Source organism: Tauraco erythrolophus, chromosome 4 (assembly GCF_009769465.1).
Source record: "Tauraco erythrolophus isolate bTauEry1 chromosome 4, bTauEry1.pri, whole genome shotgun sequence".
NCBI lineage: Eukaryota > Metazoa > Chordata > Aves > Musophagiformes > Musophagidae > Tauraco > Tauraco erythrolophus.
Window position 1 is genome coordinate 78452815 of NC_141468.1, and position 22335 is coordinate 78475149.

Here is a 22335-nt window from a genome sequence, read left to right on the forward strand (position 1 = left end):
CTGAGAGGTCTACTGAAAGGCATATGGGATATTAATATTTAGAACATAACCCTTGAAGAGATGAGAATGCTTTTTCATACAGCACCTGTTGGCATGGAGCCACTGAAGCTCATACTGAGGTTATGGCCCAGCATTCAGGTTAGACTAAAGGATCTCCTAGATATTTTTCTTTCTTTTGACTTCCTCTGCAAAATGGGATACGGCTGTGTGGGACTGAGAACCAGGCGTCGATGGGTGGTCAGGTTCTCTGCCCTTGATCACAGTAGAAGCAAAGGGATTTCCCAGTCACTGCTCTCTCCTGGCCTAACATAGAGCTACATGTTGTGGCAGCTCCAGCTTATGCAGCTGGTGTGAGACCTTTAAATCAGTGGTGATTTAGGCATACCAAAGCACTGGCCTCCCACTGCTTATACAGCAGCTAAAAATGCCATCAAGGTGACCTATCCTTTCTTCTTATGACGAGGGTCAGTAATTGGGACAGGAAGATGTCAGAGCTGATTCTCATCCCAGTTTTTGACTAGCTGGTATTTCCCCCATGCAGGGATGGCTGTCCTTGCCCACTTCACTCTGTTTGTGCCTCATGGGGGACCTGAAGCAGACAAAAAGAGTCAGAGCTTCCAGGGAGCGCTGGGAGAGCATCTAATCTGCTAAGACATGGCTCATAAGCAAAACAGCAGCAAAACACAATCCTGAAATAAAAGGCTCTTTTAAGATTTTTAAGCTTTCCTCGGATGATGATTATCGGGAACTTTGTGCTGATGCTGTGGCAGTGTTGAATGGGGTTAATCAAGGTAGAGTCGTGGCCAGTTTTTCTCCAGCAAGTTAATAAGACAGCAAAAGTCCTTTGAATACCACCGAAGTCTTTGAAATTGTGCGAAAGTCCTTTGGATTTATCGAAAGCTAATCAGTATGACATTAACAAAGAACAAAGCAAACCTAATGAAGATGAAAGATTTGAGAAGTGGATTTTTTTTCTTTTGTGATGGCTGTTTTTTTCTAAAGCACTTGCCCTTGTTGATTGTGTAACAGGCTGTGCGTTAACAGGCTGGTTATCAAATGAAATGGGAACTGTTTACGTGTGTTGAATTAGATCCTTTTATTCTTTGTCTGTCAGGGTTTCTTTCATAAATGCAGGTTTTAACCAAGTCATTATGATGCTCATTTAGCTGAAATTTGGCAATCTAATTCTTTCGCTGACGAGATGTTTTAAATATCCTTTACCTACTCAACAAAATTTGATTAAAATCAGCACGGGTGTTTCTTTCCCCAAACTGCTCTCCTTTGTAAATAAGAGTGTCCAAAAATAGCCTGTTTGGGTACTTTCCGTGCATTCCTCTGTCTAGGAAAGCAGCATTCAGTATAAAGGTGAAATTTCAAACTGTCCACAGTATTGACTGAGATCCGTAATTCCGTTGTTGGACTATGAAGTGTATCTTACTGCATGAAGATGCAAAACCAAAACTAAAGCCAGGAATAACATATTACTGAGAAGTTGTTCTGCTCAATAGTAGAACCTCAGGAGATTATGCAGTGTTGAAGTTTTATGTATTGAAAACTTTAAGATATAACTTTGACTAGCTTTAGTCAGTAGAGATGTCATCAGTAGAGATGACAGAGCCTGGGACTTCTGGCACTCGATCTAACAGGATGCCTCTCAGGATTAGCAGGGCACTTGACTTCTCTGAGCACCAAATACCAGAATTAACACACAAACACACATAGGTGAAAATTGCCTTCCTACTCTGCAGACTCCACGAGAGGATGATCACATTATGAGAGCGTTAAGCAAAAATTCAGGAATGAGATTCCTTGCCCTTCCGAATAATTGTAACCAGAAATGGTTAAAGACTTTGTCTATAGTTCAGTTTTCCACCTGTAAAAGTTGGCTTCTATTATGTGTTTGTCACACATACTCTCTACTGGGAGCTCTCTGGTGCTCCCGCAGTACGAGTATATCGGTATATGTATGCATTCATATGTCTACTCTTTTTACATGCCACCATGAACAAAGACTGAATATGAAATCTATTGAAGAGTCATGAATTTTTATACACCCAGGAGGACCACCTGCAATGCTGACCCTGACCTTCAGGGTCTTGCAGATACCCTGTGTAGATAGTGAGTTGGGAATTTGGCTTCTTAGAAAAGTGTGCCAGTAAATGCAAGTTCTGCTTAGATTTGAAGAATGTATTGACTTCTCCGTAGTTGCAAATCTTTTGATAAATGCCGAAATAGTAAACGATTTTAGTGTTTAAAAACATAACCTTGTGTGGTGATGGTGGTGGCAGTGGCCTTCTCATGGCACTGACTATTCTCTGCTGACAGGTTTGCTAGGCTGCACCCAAGCTCTCTTCTCCCCAGTAGACTGAGTTCAAGACAAGTTGAGGTCCCATATACTTCTGTCAATGCAAATTGCATTTGTAGTTGCAGTGGTACTTACCTGTGCATACAGTCTTAACATAGGGAAAAGCCTCTGCAGCACCTAAGTCAGTGTGCGCTGTCAGCCCGTGTGTGTAAAACTGTGATGTCTTCCATGGTGGTGTGACCTGAAAGAAAAGTTGATGCGGTAGCCCTGTTTTCTGGAGTTCAGGAGAGTTTGTGTAGACTGGAGGATGTGTAGAGTTCCGTCTGGGTTCATATGTATAAGCAACTGAAAAAGATGAAGTGCCTCTGGTGTCGTAAGTCATTGTCATTGGAGCTGTGAGAGCTGATTATCTTAGCCTTCAACTGCAAAATCCCCACAACAGAGCTGGTCGCCTACATGGCAGTGGAGTGAAGAACCAGCACAACTACTGTCAGGTGGCCAGTTCATCACTTCACTGATGTGAGTTCTCCTTTGTCCTTGCCTAGTTATTCTCTACTAGTGCAGCCTGTGTTATGTGACATAGACTGCACCTCCCTTACTACCATATAGCGATTGCCATTTGCTCAGGTGGTTAGGTTATGTGGCTTTACATGATGGGCAAGTGTTGGGATATTAAGGTGAATCTCATGACTTTGTCATGACATGAAATGAGTTTCAATGTCTTTGATGTTGTTTACTTTTCAGCCATGAGGAAGCTGAGCTCTTGTTTTGTGATACCTTTTGCTCTCCCACCTATGGAAAGGTAAAAAAATGGAAGTTTGTTGAAAAACAAGCAGTGGAGGCTTAGGATTTCCGGATTATTCTGCATTGGAAAAGACGCTGTTGGAGATATACTCTAAAAAAATAGCATATAATGAAGCTATTACAATCATGGTTTATACAATCCCACTTGCTTGAGCTCTGCAGTTTACAATGCATCGTGTTCTTACTGCATGTTGACTGCATGCACCTTCCCGTAGCGTTTTATGGAAATACACAGTACTCTTTCAGCTACACTTCAGTAACATTGCAACTTCAACACATCCAACGACACAAAAAAACTTGAAGACTGTTGAGCTTTAATGGGACCCATTTTAGCACAATATTCTTCCTTTCTAAAAATCTGTGAAGAATTCTACTTTATTCCATTAGCAACAAGAAAAAAAAATATTAATGTTGTTATTTTCAAAGATTCTTTTGTTTTCGAGGCTTATTGAAGGACATGGAGGTGACCTTACATAAATCAGAAAAAGCAATAGATTTTGGAGTGTTGAGGCTGTCACTGTATCCTTAGCTCATTCTGCTATACTTAAATATTGAAAAGGACTCAGAACAGGTGTAATATGACATACAACACTACATGATTTATGCCTCTCTACCTGGAGAATATAGTGTGGGATAATAGCTAATAGTCTGATTTTCAGAGATGCTCAGCACCAACAACCTCAGCTGAAGCAAAAATGAAAATGGCAGCTGCTCAGCATGGCTGAAAATGCGGCCATGAACGTCAGCCCTAAAACTGCATTCGATCGCGTTTACAGTTTAATGTCAGCATCTCAAAATTTTCTCTAAACAAACTCTTTTTAGTTTTATTATTTCTGTTACAGAGAGGCAAGAAAAAACATCATTAGGGATGCACTTCATCCTTCATTTGAGCCTTGTGTCTCCCTCAGCCTCAGTCCACAAGTGAACTATTTTGGAAATTTGAGGGCAATCTGTTTAGTCACATTTAAAGTAGGTAAGAAGTGGCGTGGAAGAGAGATTTTCCTAGTTTCTCCTGTTGTTGCTATAATTTTTTTTTTAAAGCATCATTATGTTGAAAGCAAACAGCTGAAGAATAGCAGAATTCAAAGCTCAAGTTGTACTGGGTAGACAACTTTATTCACTTGAGCCCTTCAATGAAACATTATAGGTTTATTGCGTTTGAATATCTAGTCCTCAGTGCACGGTTCTCTATGCGGAGTCTAGTGACAAACCTGAGATGACCCAGACTTTTTCTCGCTTGCTTACAACTAGCAGAATCAGAAGGCAGGATGGAATTTGGTCTTTCTGTACCTTCTCTGCACGTGTGCTGAAAGGCCACTGTGTGTGGCTGTGATTAAGGAGCACTTCCTCATAGTTTTCACTGTTCTTGAGAGAGAACTAAAGGTAGAGAGCTCAGCTTGGCTGTTAGAGTGGGCAACTGGAATTATTTTAAGGTGTTGGGTGAACAAATGCAATGCTGAAAGAAGTGTGAGAACTTATGAAGAAACCAAAACTATATGAAAACAGTTACATACATATATGTACATATGTGTATGTATATATATAAAACTTCTAGTTGTCTGTTGTTCAGTGTTCATCTCCCATTCCTGTTGCTCTAGAACAGAAGTAGGTGGGAGTTGGAGCTAGGAGACTGTGAGAACGTAATGGAGGAGCAAAATGCAACATTTGGGATAGGTGTCAATGCAGGGAGGAAGGCGCAGGCTCTCTAATTTAGATTTGTGAGGGTAACGCAGGGACTGATGCAAATACTGAAATGAAGACAGGAGAATAAACCTTTGGTTGTTTCTGTGTTAGCACATTGTCATGACCCAGAAGGAAGATATTTTCAGCAATTTTAGGAATATCTAAAAGTTTTTCTCCTTTCTTCATGTTCATGATGTGGAGAGGAGCTGGCTTTTTAGGTAAAGGGATACAAATCATAAGAGTATTAATAAAAACCTTATAAACTTAATAAAAACTCTTGTGTCTGTGTAATGTTAGGTGTGTGATGAAGTGATATTGGAAAGTTTTTCTGGGATTCATTCAGCTTGCCCTATGCAATTCTCTTCTGGCTCTTCCACACTGGTATTGCCAAATTCAAGCCAAGAAAATGACTGTACTTATCTGTAAGATGTATACACACTGTCGTTGCTAAAGAACTAAATTACCTTATATATAACTAACAATTTCACTTCAGCATTTTCAGCGCTTTGAAGGCATATCCTGTGTCAGGGAATATGGTAAATATTGAGGCAAAATTGTTTCATTATGTGAGTCAAATCTTGAAAGGTTTCATGTGCAGCCAGTGTGTGGGTGTATGTGTGTTTGTTTATTTGAGTATATATCTGCCTACATAATCCCTCATCTTCTAGTCTACATATTTCCTTTGTCAAAAATAAAATCATATTAAACTGTTAAATAACAATACTTTACATTTATTATTATATAGTGTCTTTCATCCAAGCTTCTCATACTACGTTAGTTATTAATTAATGCTTGATCCTGATATGACTCAGAAAATGTTATCCCCAGTAATAATGGTTAAACAGAATCACAAAGTAATTCAACACTTGTCTATAGTGGCATTGCCATTCCTTTTTAAAAGATATGTTTATTCTGAGTTCACTGTCTTCTTGTAAAATCTCAGTAGACATGAAGCACTTTAGTTTTTATCTCAATATATCTGCTCAAGGTCAATCCTAGAAGTAGTTGTGTGTGTATGTGTGTGGGTGACTAACTTGCTGTGTTTAGATTAGTGACTATCTGTGCTTTCTTCGTCATTCTTTTTGGGTTTGGTTATTTGAGATTCCTCTCTTGAGTTAACAAGCTTGATTTCAAGATACACTTTTTTGAAGTGAGAACATAGCTAGTTAAGTCAGTCACAAATTAAATTGGTAATTCTTACACTGTCGTTCTCATACTGCTTCTAAATACTCCACTGTCCTTTTGCAGGGTGGATACATAGTACAGAATTGAACCAAACGCTCCTCTCTCAGTTCTGAAATGTCTAAAAGCTATCAAGATAGTATTTAACTTCTTTTCTTTTCCAGCTTAACCCACACTATCCAGAAGGTAATAATGAAGGAAAAGCTTTGGTAAGTGGAATTTATGTGTTGCATATAATCTGGAAAATACTGTGTCCGTAACCCAATACAGCCCAACATATGAAAGTCCTTCATACCTTTCCTTTTACTTACATGTCACAGTTGCTGGGATTGTTTTCTGTATCCTTTGTAAGCTGGGGTGCAACTCAGAACCGGCGCTGCAGAAAGTTTTCCCTTGCGTAAAGCAAATGATAGGAAACTTACTCAAATTCTGCATCAAATTGCCAATAGTTGGAAGCTGTTCTGCTTGCTGACTGCAGATATGTATTAATTCTTCTCAAATCAGATGTATTACTTCATGGCAAAACCCACCACCCTCTTTAGCAAGAAAACCAGGGACAAGCAAGTCTGGTTAATGTGCCACTACCAATTCAGAAGCTCTGCTAGTGGAGACAAGCCCCCTTGGGACATGTTTATCAGTTAAGCAGGGCTCTAAATCTAAGAACACACTGAGACTCTTTTTATTGCCTGTATTGGATACATGCAAGCAGATGTTGAGGCACAGGCTTAGTCTGAGCCCTACTACACTTCAGGCAACTCTAGCATGACATCTTCAGAAGGATCCAAGTTGTCCTTGCTGCAATGTGGATGGGTTGGACAAAGGCCTTATGTCCTTCGCCTACAAGGCAACAGCCTTTGCTTTGTAGAATGTCAAGAGCATGCTAGCTAATTCTAACTAATGAGGCAAAGCGAGGCATGTTGTAGTTTATAACGTGTGAAGCAAGTGGAGTTAAAACCCTGGGGGAATCCTATTGTTACTGAAACAACAAATAATTCAGAAAAGAATCATTCTCATCAAATTCATGAAATTGCCTTGAAAATGCTGAGATCTTCTTCAAAAAAGTTCAGTTTAATTTCTTTCTGTTTGCCTTCTGGCTTTTGTTCTTTTAGAGGACACATTTTCAAGTTTTTCTCTGCATGGGGAGGAATTTTGTATTTTTCATGAAATGAAACCCAAGGTTCTTACATAATCACATGCCTTCAAGACTGCCATTTTAATAAAAATGGAGACTTTTGTAGGAGTTTGCAACATGGATTTTCCATCTTATTTGGTACTTGGTATTAATGGAAATATAACAATAACAGCTAAGGTGTCCAGAGAAATGAGAATTCTCTCATAAAAATATGGAAGCTCCACCAGTTGCTTCTCTGTTCTATTGAAGCTTCTCTTGAAGCCCTTGGGGCTTTCAAATGGAAATAGAGATAATTTCTAGAATACCCCAGTGAATAGGGTGCTTGCTTGGAAATGCTTGGGTTTGTGCTCTTGCTCTGTGAACAGTAGAGCTCGTCTCATAGATGTGTGTCTGCATGAACATTGTAGTTCACATCGTGGTGGCACTTCTGAATCAAATCTCCTGATTGTTCCCTATTTGAGACACTGCAATTCGCTTTGCAGAGCAATCTCAGAGCGTGTAAACCGGTATTCTGTTGGATGCAAGTAAAAGATACAGATACCCCTGGAATGTGCTGTGCTCCAACCTTTCATGGGTGCCCAGCCCAGAAAACCAAAGTACAGCTGATCTGAAGTAAGACCTATGAAAACATGTATAGGGTAGATATTGGGTCCTCTCTACCAACGATCCAATCCTATTGTACCACACTATACTAGTCTAGACGTAGTATAGGGTTTCCAGTTGTAGCAGTTCCAGTTCTTCTAAATAGTTAAATATTCCCTGAACTGGGTAATGAAGAAGGCAGAAGAGTAATCTGAACATGAATGTTAAAGGTGACTTCTCTAACAGTTTTCTTAATCCTCCTGGGTGTTAGTTTCAACCAAAAACCCAGACCAGATAAATCAGATTAGACAAATACTTTCAATTGAAGTATATCCAACTGAAAATTTAATCAAAACTGATTGATGAGCAAAACTGATGTCTCTGTGGAAACTTTAGTTTATGCAGTCAGCACTTTCTTGTGAAAAATGTTTTGTGAAAGAACTCCTAACAATGTTTGGTAACACCTCCATGTAAATCCAAGCCTACAGGCATTTTTAGCATGGGAGAAATCCCTTTGGATCCTTCACCCCTTTATGGTCTTGTTGGAAATATCATGAGTCAGCACTGGCTGTTCTAAGCCTTCTTTCTGGCCTTGAGCAACTGAGCAGAAAAGCTTCACATCCCTGTGCAGGAATTTCTTTTATGTTACAATGATGCAGTGTTTTGAATTATCCCTCAAAAGTACAAGAGTTTTAACAATATTTGGAGTTCTTTAAGGGCCAGGCTATGTCAGTCTTGTATCCAATATGCACATAACCTAGAGCATACACGCTTTCTTTGCTTCATGGCTTTCATCTAGTGTTTCTTCTGCCAGGTGACTGCCTGACTGATTCACTGCAAAGGCATCATCTTTTTCATCTTTTGAAGCAATTAATTTTGAAATATTGCCCGTGAAGTAAATCTGCTCTAGACAGGGAGATGGAAGTGGACCTACCCCAGCAAAATTTGAAGGCTGAGTAGCAGGGAAATGAGAGATGCATACTTGAGTCCTTTCAGCTGAAGGAAGAAACTGAGCCTGCAGCCTGTGTTTTTCTTTTCTCTGCTAGTCTGTTGGATAAAAGGGTACCAGCTCCTTGCCTGTTGCCTGGGTTTTAAAGGCGGCACAGCCATCTGTGCGTTTCGTGCCAACCCGTAACTCCTCAATGTGCGAAAGGGCTTCTTGTGCATGTTCGCTGCCTGGTTTACAAGTCCTGATCACAGTTGCTTAGGCAACTGAATTTTAGGAAGCAGCAATGGAGGAGGATTTTCTGTGGTGCAGTAGTGGGCATAGGCACCTAGGTTCTGCCTAAGCGCGTCTTTTTTTGCCTTGTCTTAAGTGACTTAAAAGTCTGAAAGGGTTTTGGCTCCAGAGAACATAAATATTACTGGAAGTCACTAGGACTTTTGTTCCCAAGCATTAAAGCTGCATTTGGACTGTGGTTCATTGCTCATTTATGGGCTGCTTCTTGAGAACCCAGCCAAATTGTCTTGTGAAACACTGCTTTTATTTCTGGTAAAATTTGGCCTTGCAATTAGTTGATTAATAGTCTTGATACATATTTTTCTCACGTCTAAACTTCAGAAGATTTTTTTTTTTTAAGATGGGAAGACCTTTCTGTGATTTAAAGGCCTTATCAAAAAAAAGTCTCCTTCATCTCTTGAAGTCTAGGAGATTGTAGTGTATCGCACAACAAAATGCAGTGCTCTGTGTTACAGCTCCCGTTAAAGCCAAAATCAGTGTATTTTATGCTGCAAAGTAGTCTATTATTTCTAATCACAGAAATGTACAGCATCCAGAAGATCACTATAAACACTGGCAAGATGTCAAGAACAGCTGGGAACCCAGCATTTGTTAGCATCTTTGTATTAAAGGCTGTCTTTGGATAGGTACCTTAACTCCATTTGTCTGCATTTTCGTGAGAGAGTGCTAATCCTAACCAGTTCCAAACTGGCTTCTATTGTTGAGATTTTTCTTAGGACTGAGACTGGTATGCATTTACTTTTCCTGTAAAGAAGTTGAACAGTCCTACCATGGATTCTAGGTGCAACTTGACATACCTCCTTTGACTTCTGTTTATCTATATTTATGAACTCCAAACAACTCTTCAATTCAGTTTTCTTTCTTGCTTCCAACCCAGGTGATTTCTTTTTTTCTGATAAACACTATATTTTTTTTTATTTTATTTTACCTTCCAACAACTATGTTTGTTTAATTAAAATTTTATAATGTGCGATACAGGTTTTGCAGTTTAAGCTAGTAGAATAAGCTTGGGGAATTTATTGGTTTTTTAAAGGCTTGGTTAGGAATTAACCTGGCAATAAACAATCTGAAAAACATTTAAAAAAAACCCAACACAACACAAAACCAAACTCCAAAACCATCACCTTTAAAATGGCAGTGTCTCTGCTTATATAAAGCCAGCAATCAGACTGCTCGAGAGGCTAGGGGGAGAAGGGGAGACACAGATGCCAGCACATTATTATTATTCTGCTGCTGCACACAGGTCTGAATCAGCTCTGGAAATGCATACATTGTTTCTTACAGAACGTCTCTGGCTCCTAACAACGGAATTGCAACGTGATGCCTCTGCTAAAAATGCGATGACTCACAAATGAGTCAACAGTGAAGGTGTTACAGGGGGCTAACTGCTGTGCTGTCTGCCAGGGCTTTGTAACACGCAGGAGCAAGGCTGGCCGTTAATTTACTCCACTTTCTTTTCATATAGATTTTTTTAAATCATCTAACCTATGGAGTTCTGCTTGCATTACCGCTCTCTGAGAAGGCTGGTTTTGCAAGAGCCTCCTAAACTGGGTTAACATATTGAGATACCACATTGTACTGCGTTTAACAGGCATTTTCAGAACTCTGGCTGCTATTAAATTTAATTTCTGCTGAAATCGGTAGTGCAGCTTAATGTATTGGTTCAGGAGCAGGGCATTATCCTTGTCTGTCTCTATGCCACAAGAGGTGTCTTTACCAATTGGAATTGTAGATTTGGTTTCTAAAAGAAAAGGTTTTTCAGGTCTGTCATGTTTTTGCATTGCTTTTTGCAGTTGAAAGGAAGGCCTCCCTCATAAGCAAAATTCCATGTAAATCTCTTCAGTTTTAGGTGTGATACCCAGTTGAGGTGAACGGTGGGGATTTGGGATAGGTCACAATTACTAGCAAATTATATTAAGAGCTGTGAAGGAGGGTTATTTGCTGGGCTACACGTCTCAAGAAAGACAAATCTGATTGTACGTGATTATTTTGTCTCTAATTTGAATATGGGATTTGTCTTCAGTTACATTTGCCCTTCAAATTGCAAACACCGTATTGTGTCTGAGTTGGGTTTTTTTAAGCTTCTTTTTAGATTGGTGTGATGCACTGCAGATCCGTGGTGGTAGCCTGGGAATTACAGACGTTGCTGTGAGCCTGCATCAGTATTTCCACTCCTCATCAAAATGGCTGTTTGTTTTCACTAGCTAGGACTCCTTTTTGGATCTCTCAGCCTTCGCGTTCCTAGATGAGTCCCTCCTGGAAGAATGCCCTGGCTGCTGGCTTTATGGTAGGGATATGGTCAGTTCCTTCTCCTGGTAAAGTCCCGTTGTGCGCTTTGCTTTACTGCTGCGGAACGAGGCTGGTGACTCTGCTGGAGTGGAGGCTTAGGTTTTGTTAGGTAGAGCAGGCTGGCTCTGCTCGTTGTACCACTTGGTATTTGGACCAGGTCATTCTTTTGGAAGGTGTAGGTCCAAACTTTACCAGGCAGAAGTGGAGCTGAATGTGCATTTCCTACATCCTTGTGAGCGATTTAACCAGTGCATGACAGTGTGAGGTGATTCCACCTTCTTCGCCTTGGATTTGTATCTGATTTGACTTGGGACAACCTGTCACTAGTTTGCTAGTGGTTTGAGACAGTCAAAACTATTTTTTTTTTTTTCTCAGTGAGTTTACTGTTTGCTGGTGTTGTTTTACACACAGTTCTTGCACTTCTTTTCTATACTCCTAGCGTGTAATTCACCTGTTTGTTTTTGTGGTTTTTTTAAAGAAGTCTTAGGATTGCTTTTCTTGACTGTCACTGACCACATCACCACCATCTCTGAAACTGTTCATTGACTTCCTCTTCTTACTGCTTTAAGTTGAATTTTCTTCTCTCTCCACTTGAGTGCTTTTACAGTTCTTTTCCTTCTCCTCATTGAATCTGGTTTTGCTGGCTGCATCTGCTCGTATGCCAGTTTCTTACCTGAGCAACTGTCATCTTGTTTTCGTCTGCTTAGAATGCAGTGCTTCTCCTGAGCTGATCATATTGCCTAATTAATTTGAAATAGTCTAATACTTTCACTTCTTCCCACATCCTCATGTAGACTCATCTGCTGATTCAGTAACGGCTAGGTTAAGTGCAGATTCTGATGAGTGTTTGCTGAATTTAATTAATCCTAAGAAACTTTCTGTGTGCAAGCGTGTGTGCATTCTCTCTCTCACATGGGGGCACGTGCACATGCATTCGCACATAAATATAAATTCATGTATGTTCGTATGTAATGACAGTATTGTTCTCTTTTATGCGCTCCACGTGTGTAAGTTGTTTTCAGAGCTGTCAAGTTCAGGGTCACTTCTTGTTACGTGTGTTTTTCCACGACTGGTGCTTAACACTCATCATCTAGGTTGGGTTGTGAGGTGTTTCCGAGATCCTAAAATAACATTACAAGGAGAGTTTTGAGGTTTGTGCTGGAGTCTAGTCTGGAACCACTGTACAGCTCTTGTGCAGATCTGATTTTGCTCAGCTAAACTTTGCATTGCAGTTAGCAGTGTTGTAGACACTCTCTTGCCCTCTGTTGAAGTGGACTTTCTTTTTAGACTGAAAACCAGGTCTTAACTCATATACTAGGTCTGATTTGACAGCTGCTAAGCTGACTCCGTTGCTTACTAGCATCTATACAATTGCTGGGGAGACTAGTGAGGGGGTGGACTCAGTCTCGTACTACAGGATAAACTTCTCCACAAAGCTTGTGGTTAGCATGAGCTACTAAAGCACAGGAAATCTGCCTTTGACTTTGTCTCCTGCCATAGAAACCTGCACATGTGCATAAGGACCTATCAGAGATGGTCAGACATTATGTCATGAGTAAGTATAAAAAAACTTCATAAAACAAAGTAGAATATAGTGTCGTATTTTGGTCAGTATTTTTCCCAGAGCCCCAGGGAAAAAATGCATACATTTATGAAGTGTCCTGCCTTTTTGTATACCAGTCTCTTCAGTTTGGAAATTACAGTAGAGTGGGTAGTTTCTGGGAAACCCTAATCAGATTTGAATGTAAGTTATGGGAAATATCAAAAAATCTGGATGCAGTTCTAAACTATCCTGTGCTACTTGCCCCTTTACAGATGTCTTGAAATTTAAACTGGTTTTCCAGTTTTCCATTTTGTTTGGAAATTTAGTAAGTAGATTTTCATTTGATGTTAGACTCTGGCTCACACCTAAGTGGATTCTCTTATAGTTTGCCTGGCTTTCCAGTTTGAGTCTCATCCTGAGTATGTAAAACAATGTATGGAAATTACAAAAAATCTTTGCTATTTTCAATCCTCACATACAGGTTAAGTTTTTTGTGCAATCTTGTTTAGTATTTTTGGGGTGTGGGATACGGTAGGATGTGAGGACTGCCAGATGAATTTACACCTGTGTGAGACACAGGAGATGGTTGCCCTTTATCTCATCAAGTCTTCCTCTCAAAAACTAGTGACAATACTCTAATGACTAGATGAGCCTAAGAGAAATTTCTGGGAGGATTTCTTCCTGTTTTTTTTCCTACCATCTCGATCCTTGATAGAAGTAATGGGATGAAAAGCTGGCATTTTTTAGGCTTGATAATGAAAAAATGAGTGTTTTAGAAGGATTCAAAGAATGCCTTGCAATGAGATGGTAACTAGCTATTTCTTACGTAGTTTCACTCATCCTTGATTTTGTTGCTTAATCTCAATTGGCAATATGAATAATCAAAGCTTTGCCCTTGATTATCCCTTACAGTTTGGTTTTAATCAAGGTACTAATGCAAACTGAGTTCAGCCTAGCTCTTTACATTGCTTTGTACAGCTCTTCCCTAGTGGTGCGTTATAAATCATTATAGTAGTATTTCAGGTTTCCAGTGTTTGATTTTTCTCTTTTGTCTTTCTTCATTCCTGTTTTCCTCTCCCTTCATGATATATTTTGTGTCCGTGGAGGGCCCTGGGCTGCCAGTCTCTTAATTGGTTGTTAGTCTTTCGTGAGATGAGTAACTCAACACCCCAGAGGAGCAGCTTTTACTTACGCTAGTAATTCTGTTAGTTGCTGCGTGGTTACGGGCACAGACTCCAAATTACTCCTTCAAGCAAAGATAGGTGCTTAGGAAAGGTGGCATTTGGAGTCTGTGGAGACAAAGGGATGTAGGTAAGTAAAGACGAAGATGGCCGCGTAGTGGTGCTGGGCCACAAAATTCCCCACGGACTTTCAACAGACGGTGGGAGGAAGATCTCCACCTCAGATTCGTGTGCCTCTTTCGAGGCACCAACATAACTTTGTAACTTGGAAGCTAGGCTCCTCAAAGGGATGAAACTTCTCCAGTTGCAGTGGGCAAGCTCAGACCTATGTTGGATCTGGCCTCCAACGTGTTATCAGCCTGTGCTAAGATTTCGGATAGAATCTGGCTGGTGCTTTGTGTGTCCCGCCCTTCCATTGACAAGTTGATCTTAGCGGAGCAGATATTCTGGCTCTTGCTATTTGGAAAGTGTGCTGCTGCGATTCTGACCGTATGACAGGAAAAAATGAGCGAACTTAAATAAAATAACAGTGGATTTAGGCAAATTGCTTGCTTTTTAAATCCCTTCCTCCCTTTAGAAAAGCCAATTTTCATTAGTTATCTTCTTTTAACATGGTCCTTTTCCAAACCAGCACTGTGTAGTTACATCTGTTGGGAGTGAAGGGTCTGCAAGTTCCACAGGTTTTTTGAAGTTGTAGGTGTCAAGTAATAATGTATACGGTGCTGCAGTCTCTCTGTAGCTTGTGACCTGCTGTTGTTATAATGACTGTCTGAGACCCCATGCGCCTGGGGCAAAGTGGATCCTTTGTGTTACACACTCCAAAGGCAGTCATGGTGCATTCTTACTAGAATGTAAAAAAAAAAAAAAAGTACAATTCAGATGTATTACTTGTCCGTAAGGTAATTGGAGAATTTATAATGGATCCTGATGCAAGCAAATAACCCTTATGCCTAATCAGCAGAGAGACGGCGACCTTCCTGCTTCAAAGAAGAAACGCCAAGCAGGAGAGAAGATTATGTATACTTTGGTCTCTGTGCCACATGGAAATGACATCGCATCTCTCTTTGAACTGGATGCCACCACTCTTCAGAGAGCTGATTGCCTGGTTCCAAGGTAAAAAAAAAAAAAAAAAAAAAAAAAGGAAAAAGTAGTGCTGCATTGACAGGGTTTCTTCCTAGCATTATGCTGGTGAGTAAAGCAGAAAAATAATCAAACATGAGCATGTATTATCCTTCAGTTAAAATTTGGGAGTGTTCATGGATAAACAAGGGATGTATAAAACATAATACTGCTGTTGTGACTGGATAAAATAATTATAAGGATAAAACAAGTGACACTTAAAGGCAGTCTGCGAAGAGAAAAATAATGGGCTGAATATTGTACAGATATATATGAGAACAGAATTGAGCCCTATGCACTGTTTGAAAAAAAAAAAGTTACTGCTAATAAACCTAACTGAATTGTTCCTAACAAAATAACGTGTATGGTGAACTGGGCTTCTGTTTCCCTGACAGATCACGATGCCACTGAACACATTTGTTATTCAAATGAATTCAGCAAGTGGCTTCTGGGTTTTAATTGTGAATATTTGAAATTTCAACTGTGTTGCTTAGCTGAGATTGGCTAGATAAGACACACGGTGTTGGCTGTGACCAAATGGGCATGCAGATACTTGGGGCTAGTTGTTATGAGGGTGGATTTTAAAGCTGGGTACTTGCAAATATGGATGTATGCAGCTTTGAAGTGTATTTGCCATGCTAAGTTTTGCCAGGTAATTTGCTTACTTGAATACTGAACGCCATCAGCATGAAAGGGAGAGCGTGAATGAAGACCACAGGGAATATAATTTAAAAGTAGAATTCAGAGTAAAAATTGTAATGGATTTCTCAGGTCTGCTTTTTGATAATACTCCAAATTATCATATGGAAAGAATTTAGAAGAATCTCATGTCTGCTCTTTGTTCACTTGATTTTCAGTTGAGAACTGGTACTGTAAATGCTTGCCCCCTGCAACAAGGGTTTGTGGGTCATAATGGTGAAGGTGTGAATCATAGAATGGTTAGGGTTGGAAGGGACCTCAAAGATCATCTAGTTCCAACCCCCATGAAGCCATGGTCAGTTTTACTTTCTGGCTTTTGTGCTGTGACAGCTTGAAGGAGTTGGTTACTCTGCAGAAAAAAGAAAAGAACTGGTTTTACTTGCAAAATGTATTTGTATTCAGACGAGATTTTTTAACACTTTTGATTTTTTTCTGTAAGAAGTACTTTACTTCTAGGCTTGTGTAAATACTTAAAGCCAGAATTCTGCATAATCCCAAAATGCTGTTTGTTCTTGTTGCAGCTCTGTTCTGGGTGAGAAAGGAGGAGACAAGGGAAAAGAGTAGTGCAGTGTCTTTTAGGTCTCCCTCACACTTTTATTATGAGTGACTGGTGTGACTTATGCTCTCAAGTCTCATATCATGATCGTGTGTTGCATTGCATCCCACCTTGCCCACTTTAGCTCACGACTAATTCCTCTCACTTGTTCTTGCCTTTGTTCTCCTTTAGGAACTCATATGTCCGACTGAGGCATTTATGCACAAACACTTGGGTCACTAGTACGAGCATTCCAATAGATACTGATGAAGAGAGGCCTGTGATGTTGAAGGTAAACACATATATCTCGCAGCTGAAATCCCAAATTCATTTCTGAAGTTCTCTGCTGGTGATTTCATTTCTGACATATAAAATATGCATAAGAATTAGGATATAGGTAAGAGGAGTGCTTACCCATATTAACCCAAAAACTGTTGCAGATTGGGACATGCCAAACAAAAGAGGACAAGGAAGCTTTTGCCATTGTATCGGTTCCTCTGTCTGAGGTCAGAGACTTGGACTTTGCCAATGATGCAAACAAGGTTCTAGCATCAACTGTTAAAAAGCTGGAGAATGGAACGATAACCCAGAATGAAAGGAGGTTAGTGAGTTTTATTTTTTCCCCTTGTAAATTGGTGTTTGGTTACTCTTAATATCATGGCATCACAGTAATGGGTAAGTTAGTATTATCTGTGTGGACCCAGAGGCAATTGGGAGAGGATACTTCAGTGCTGAGAGTGCTAACCTGGGATTAGTTTCCACCTCTATCAGAGCATACTTGCTGCACCTCAGGCTGGTCTGTTTATCTCACCTGTAAAATGGGGGTAAACAGCACTTCCCTGGCTCCTTGGCCACAGAAACAAGTAGGTAGCTCCCTGGGCAGATGCAAAGTGTTTGTCTTAATCTTCTATAATATTCTGCTTCTGAACTGTAATATGGGGATCTGCTGCATTTAATTCTCATGTACAAGGAAGCCATCTATACAGTGGGTGGCATGCAGGACTCTCGATTTGTGTGGAGTTCACTGTACCGCACGTTTGTGCTGCTAGAGCAGTAGAAGGAGGTCTCAGAGTGACCGACTGACCATATTCCACCGTGCATCATATGCAGCTTTTTGCTGCAAATGTTAATTTTTGTTGATAAGACTGATTCTGCTGTCGGTAGTCAGTAGCAATTAGACCAGATGGTTTAATACCAGGTGGTGGAATTATCCGAACAGGCAGATCTGTAATGGCCTGGGTGTTGGTACTCAGCCTTGAAAATCTGGTGGGCCATTTCATGATTGAGTTAAACCAGAGTGGGGTACAATGTAATCAAGGTGTGACATCCCTGTATTAACCTTGCATTGCTGTGTTGCCACAACCCAGTATTGTCAAGTCTTGATGTTGACAGATTGGTGCAGCATACACATAAAACAATTCAGAGTGATTTCAGAGTAGAGCCATTATTTATATGTTCCTGTGATTTCCTTTGGAAAAAATCTCTCTTGTGTTTTCCCTGCCTTATCACCCTCCTGCATAGGTAAGTAGGGGTCCCAACAGTTTATTCCTGGTTGCTCCACCCTACATCTGCCTTTTCTCCTTTTTCTGTTATGGGGGTACCTTGTTCTAGGGACCTTGCTGTTCTCTACCAGCCACGAGTGGTTGGTGCACACCTATAGGTTTAGTAATTACAGACTAGACGTCCAAGTTCAGATGATGCTTCCCCAGGGTAGGAGACATGCTGGGTTTTGTTTGTAAAAAAATTGCTAGATCTTTTAAGGGAGATTCATTGAAATCTGTGGACATCCGTACTTCTGTCTGTGCATACCTGGTGAGATATGTTAGTAACAAGGAGGCAATGACCACTGATAGTATTCTTTCTTTTTGCGTTTTCTGAAGGTGGGAGAAGAAGGATTTACTACTGTCTCTGTTCTTTTTAGCACTTTCCTCTACTAAATCTTCTTTTGTGTAGCAAAGAGTGAAACAAATACAGTAATTTTTCGGTGGTTTCTTGGGTCAGTAGGGAAATAGTCTAATGGTGGAATGTATTTATTCCTCTAGTGAGTCCATCATCTTTTTTTCACAGACCCGTGTGCGTGATAAAGTATAAAAATCCTTGCTAGCCTGCATAAGAGTGCCTTGCTACAGCTACCGGGCCTTGAGGCCAGCTGGTATAGATTTTGGATTTCTGAATACTCTGCATCAATCCAGCATCCTGTATTTTTCTCCCTTTTTCCCTCTGGTTGTTGCTTAATGCCTTGGTAAACATCCCTGTGATGGATTTAAGCCTCTGCTGAACTGAGGCCTGGAATCCTTAAGTATATGTCAAACTCAACTTTGCAGTGATTGCCGCTGCAGTGCGCTAGATAAAGCTTGTTCTAAAAGGTGATTTTCTTTCGTAATGAATCCTAGAAAGCATTAAATGACTCTATACAATAATGATTTGTCTATTCATTCTAGGTTTGTAACCAAGTTACTGGAAGATCTCATTTTCTTTGTTGCTGATGTGCCTAATAACGGGCAGGAAGTTTTGGATGTGGTCATTACCAAGCCAAACCGGGAACGGCAGAAATTAATGAGGGAACAAAATATATTGGCTCAGGTATGTCCTGCTTTATTAATAACTTGTTTGTATTTACAAACAGATTGTAGGAGAGAGTGATTTGAGAAAGTGGTATTTCTCAGCAACTTGGCTTATGCCATCTTGGGTCTGTGTCTGGTTGGACTGGGTAGGTATGATGCTCATTACTCAAGGCTCACCTCTAGGTCTGTGAATCAGATAGAAGCACGAGGGGCCAACTCTGTTGTCTCTTAGTTTCTTGTCATTCTGATGACTTTTAAGACTATATTTGATAGCAAATTGTTGACCAAATTTGAAACAAGATTGCTACGTGGTCCCAATCCTGCAAGTGTTCCCCCTACAGGAAAAATTCTGATGTCCTTATGGATCACTGACTTTGTTTGTATGAGGACTAACTTGTGTATAAATTAAAATTAATAGTCTCTTTGAGTAGCTTACTGAAATTAAAAAAAAATAAAATAAAGCAAAAAGGGTGAAACTGGACAGCAATCAGTATTGTCCTCCTTTTTCATCCTTAATTTATCCAAAGTTAAGGCATTTAACTTACAATGTTTCGTGTTGGGGATAGCAGTCAAGAGAAAGTGATGTCAATCAAGTTAGTCAGAAATGTGGGGCTAAATGCATGCAGCTATAATGTCTGAGATGGTTGGTGTGCCCTTGCTTGTATTTAATCATATGTAGATAAAGTGCAGTGACTCCCTTCTGACTTTGGTCGATAAGGCCCTTGTGCTGATCCTGTCAGAGTACATTTTCATTGATTGCTACAAGTTAAGCAAAAATCTAGGTTTGATTTTCATTCTCAGTGATTTTGACTTTGAACAGATATTCGGGATCCTCAAAGCTCCTTTTAAGGACAAAGGTGAAGGATCGATGCTGAGACTTGAAGACCTAGGTGACCAGAGATACGCCCCCTACAAATACATGTTAAGGTTATGTTACAGAGTTCTCAGACATTCCCAGCAGGACTATAGGAAGAACCAGGTCAGTGGTATTCAAGATAATTTTCCTCCTGATTTCAAAATTATGTATTCTGAGTTTGACACTGCTCTCTGCACTTACAAGTGGGATTCTGTGGTAATGGTGACAGGACTGGATTTTGTGTAGATTAGTAGTAAGAAGTCACTGTCATTCACTGCCTCATGCTGAGGAGCAGTGTTTTTTGTTGTGCAGGCATTTGTGTATGAATTGAATGACCAGCAACGAATATCATAGGTTTACCTTATACCTTTGTAGGCTCAGACTGAGATTGGGATCCACTGCTTCATTCATGAGCTTTCCATTATTAAAATTATGCACTTGGACTCAGGATTATAAAGCGGGAAGTCTGCAAAACTGTCTGTTTCAGTTGCTTAAATATTTGTAGAGGGATGGCAGTGAATCAGAGCAGAGGTTAGTCTATCAGGTAGACTGTTTTCCCACTGCTGGAGACTCCCTGTGAGCAAGAAGCATTTCAGAATATGGTGTCGAATGCTTTGCACATTGCAGCAGGGAAAAACTGTGCTAACTTTATAGGACAAAAGGGGCTGGAGACAAAAGATTGAACTGCTATGTATGGCTTCTTTGTTTTCTTTCTAATGCTTTACACAAATATTTCTGTTTTGGAGGGGGGAAAAAGGGAGGAGGGAAGACTCAGGAAAAAAAGCTTCTTAAATGTTATAAAAACCTTTAGATTTTTCTTTTTAAAATATTGGTTGCCATTTCTTGAATTTTGTATATATTTTCATGGATTTATTCATTTGGTTTATGAAAGAATAAGAAGAGTTAGTCATCCCTAATATTGAATCTGTTTCTTGGGGTACATGTTTTAGGTGTTAAGATGTTCAGGCCGGTTCAGAGAGGACAGTTTTGATGGTTACTTAGATTGCTAGTTGAGCTGGATGCTTCTGGTTCTAAAAGGAAAACATTACTGCCTAACAGGTCATGATGGAGATTTTCATTTTTTCAGGAATATATTGCTAAGAACTTCTGTGTCATGCAGTCCCAGATCGGTTATGATATTCTGGCAGAAGACACCATCACAGCTTTGTTGCACAACAACAGAAAACTACTGGAGAAACACATCACAGCTAAAGAAATAGAGACATTCGTTAACTTACTCAGGAGAAATCGAGAGCCGAGGTTTGAAGTGGTCCATGTAACATTCTTTTCCTGTGTTGATAGGCTTTCGTATCTGCAGTAGCTGTGAATCTGCCTGCTATTACTTGTTTTGTTGTCTCTTTCTCCCAGCTTAATTATTTTTTTGCCCTGGCAGACAAAAAAAACCCACATGTGCAGTGTCATGCTAGAAAATATCAAAAATACCTGTAAATCTTGGGATTTGACCATATCTGCATTTCAGCACTAGAGCTTACTGAAAAAGAAGGTTTATGCTTTACAGGACAGTTTTGAAAATTTGATTTTTAGTTCAGATTGGGACAAAGAGAAACCAACAAATTTTAATTTATCATGACTCTGCAGCTCCTCTGTGAAACTCCCACTTGTGTTGGTTCCCCTGCTAATAATCTTGGTGCAAATTACATGGATGTCATTTTTTCTAAGCTTTTATTAGTAGCAGTTTTCCTGCAGGTCCTGATTTCAGGTCAGACCTGGAAGTGACCTAGGGCAGTGAAGATCCCAGTGAACACGTGTCCTAGACCAGATCTCATTCCAAATGAAAAATTCTGGCCTTGAACTTCACTTATTTGGATTTTTTTTTATTAGCTTTAGGTCAGAATATAAAGGAAATGGATTTTTTAAATGGAAAACCTATTTTTTTCATTGGATTTTCAGTTGTAAAATCACCAAAGTAATACAAATATAAGAAATTAATGTACTCAAGGCCAAATAATGTCCTCTGTAATTGTGAATACCATTTTTCTGTTAGCAATTAAGGATATTGCTCAAGGCCCTGGTGCTTCACTGCTTCAATTATTCTCTATATGTCTGCAGCCATTTTTTCTCACGCTGTAATCTCATTGCCTCTCCCATGCTGAACTGTATTGTGTTTGGTCTGTACTAACAGAGGAAACCAAGTGGGATCAGCTCCCTCTCAGTGCTGAAGGGTCCTAGTGTTTGTTGGCAATCTCATACCGCTTTTTTCTGTGGCGGAGGATATCTTAGTATCGTTGCATAACTAAATTGTGCAACTGCTGTGCATTATAATATACATTGGCTTCTTTACGGCTGAAGTCCAAGAGCAATAAATGTTTGGAAAATACACCTTGTCAAGATGGTGCAATCTGAACAGTAAAGGCTTGATCTTATGGCACTTATTTTCATGGAGATTCTCGTAGACTTTTGTAGCACTGCTCATGTGAGTAAGAATGGTGGCAGTACGCTCTAAAAGACATAAGCTACAAAATTTAAAGCCTTCCTGAGTTTTAGCTCTGACTAGGTAACTCCCCCAGAATTCTGTCTAACTATGTGCTGTTTACTTAATATTGTCTTTGTGATGTAATATTGCTCTGCACTGCTAATCGCCTGTTGCCGCAAAGCTTCAT

The 22335-nt window shown here is 39.9% G+C and overlaps 1 protein-coding gene across 1 annotated transcript in view; it reads left to right on the forward strand.

Moving 5' to 3' along the window:
- Positions 1-22335, forward strand: part of ITPR2 (inositol 1,4,5-trisphosphate receptor type 2) — a 261956-nt gene that overhangs the window by 60387 nt on the left and 179234 nt on the right. The window contains exons 10-16 of the mRNA XM_086611258.1: positions 6139-6183; positions 14900-15054; positions 16487-16586; positions 16735-16895; positions 18736-18877; positions 19679-19837; positions 20802-20974. Of these exons, the coding sequence (XP_086467384.1) occupies positions 6139-6183; positions 14900-15054; positions 16487-16586; positions 16735-16895; positions 18736-18877; positions 19679-19837; positions 20802-20974 (935 nt within the window). The remainder of the gene's footprint in view (positions 1-6138; positions 6184-14899; positions 15055-16486; positions 16587-16734; positions 16896-18735; positions 18878-19678; positions 19838-20801; positions 20975-22335) is intronic.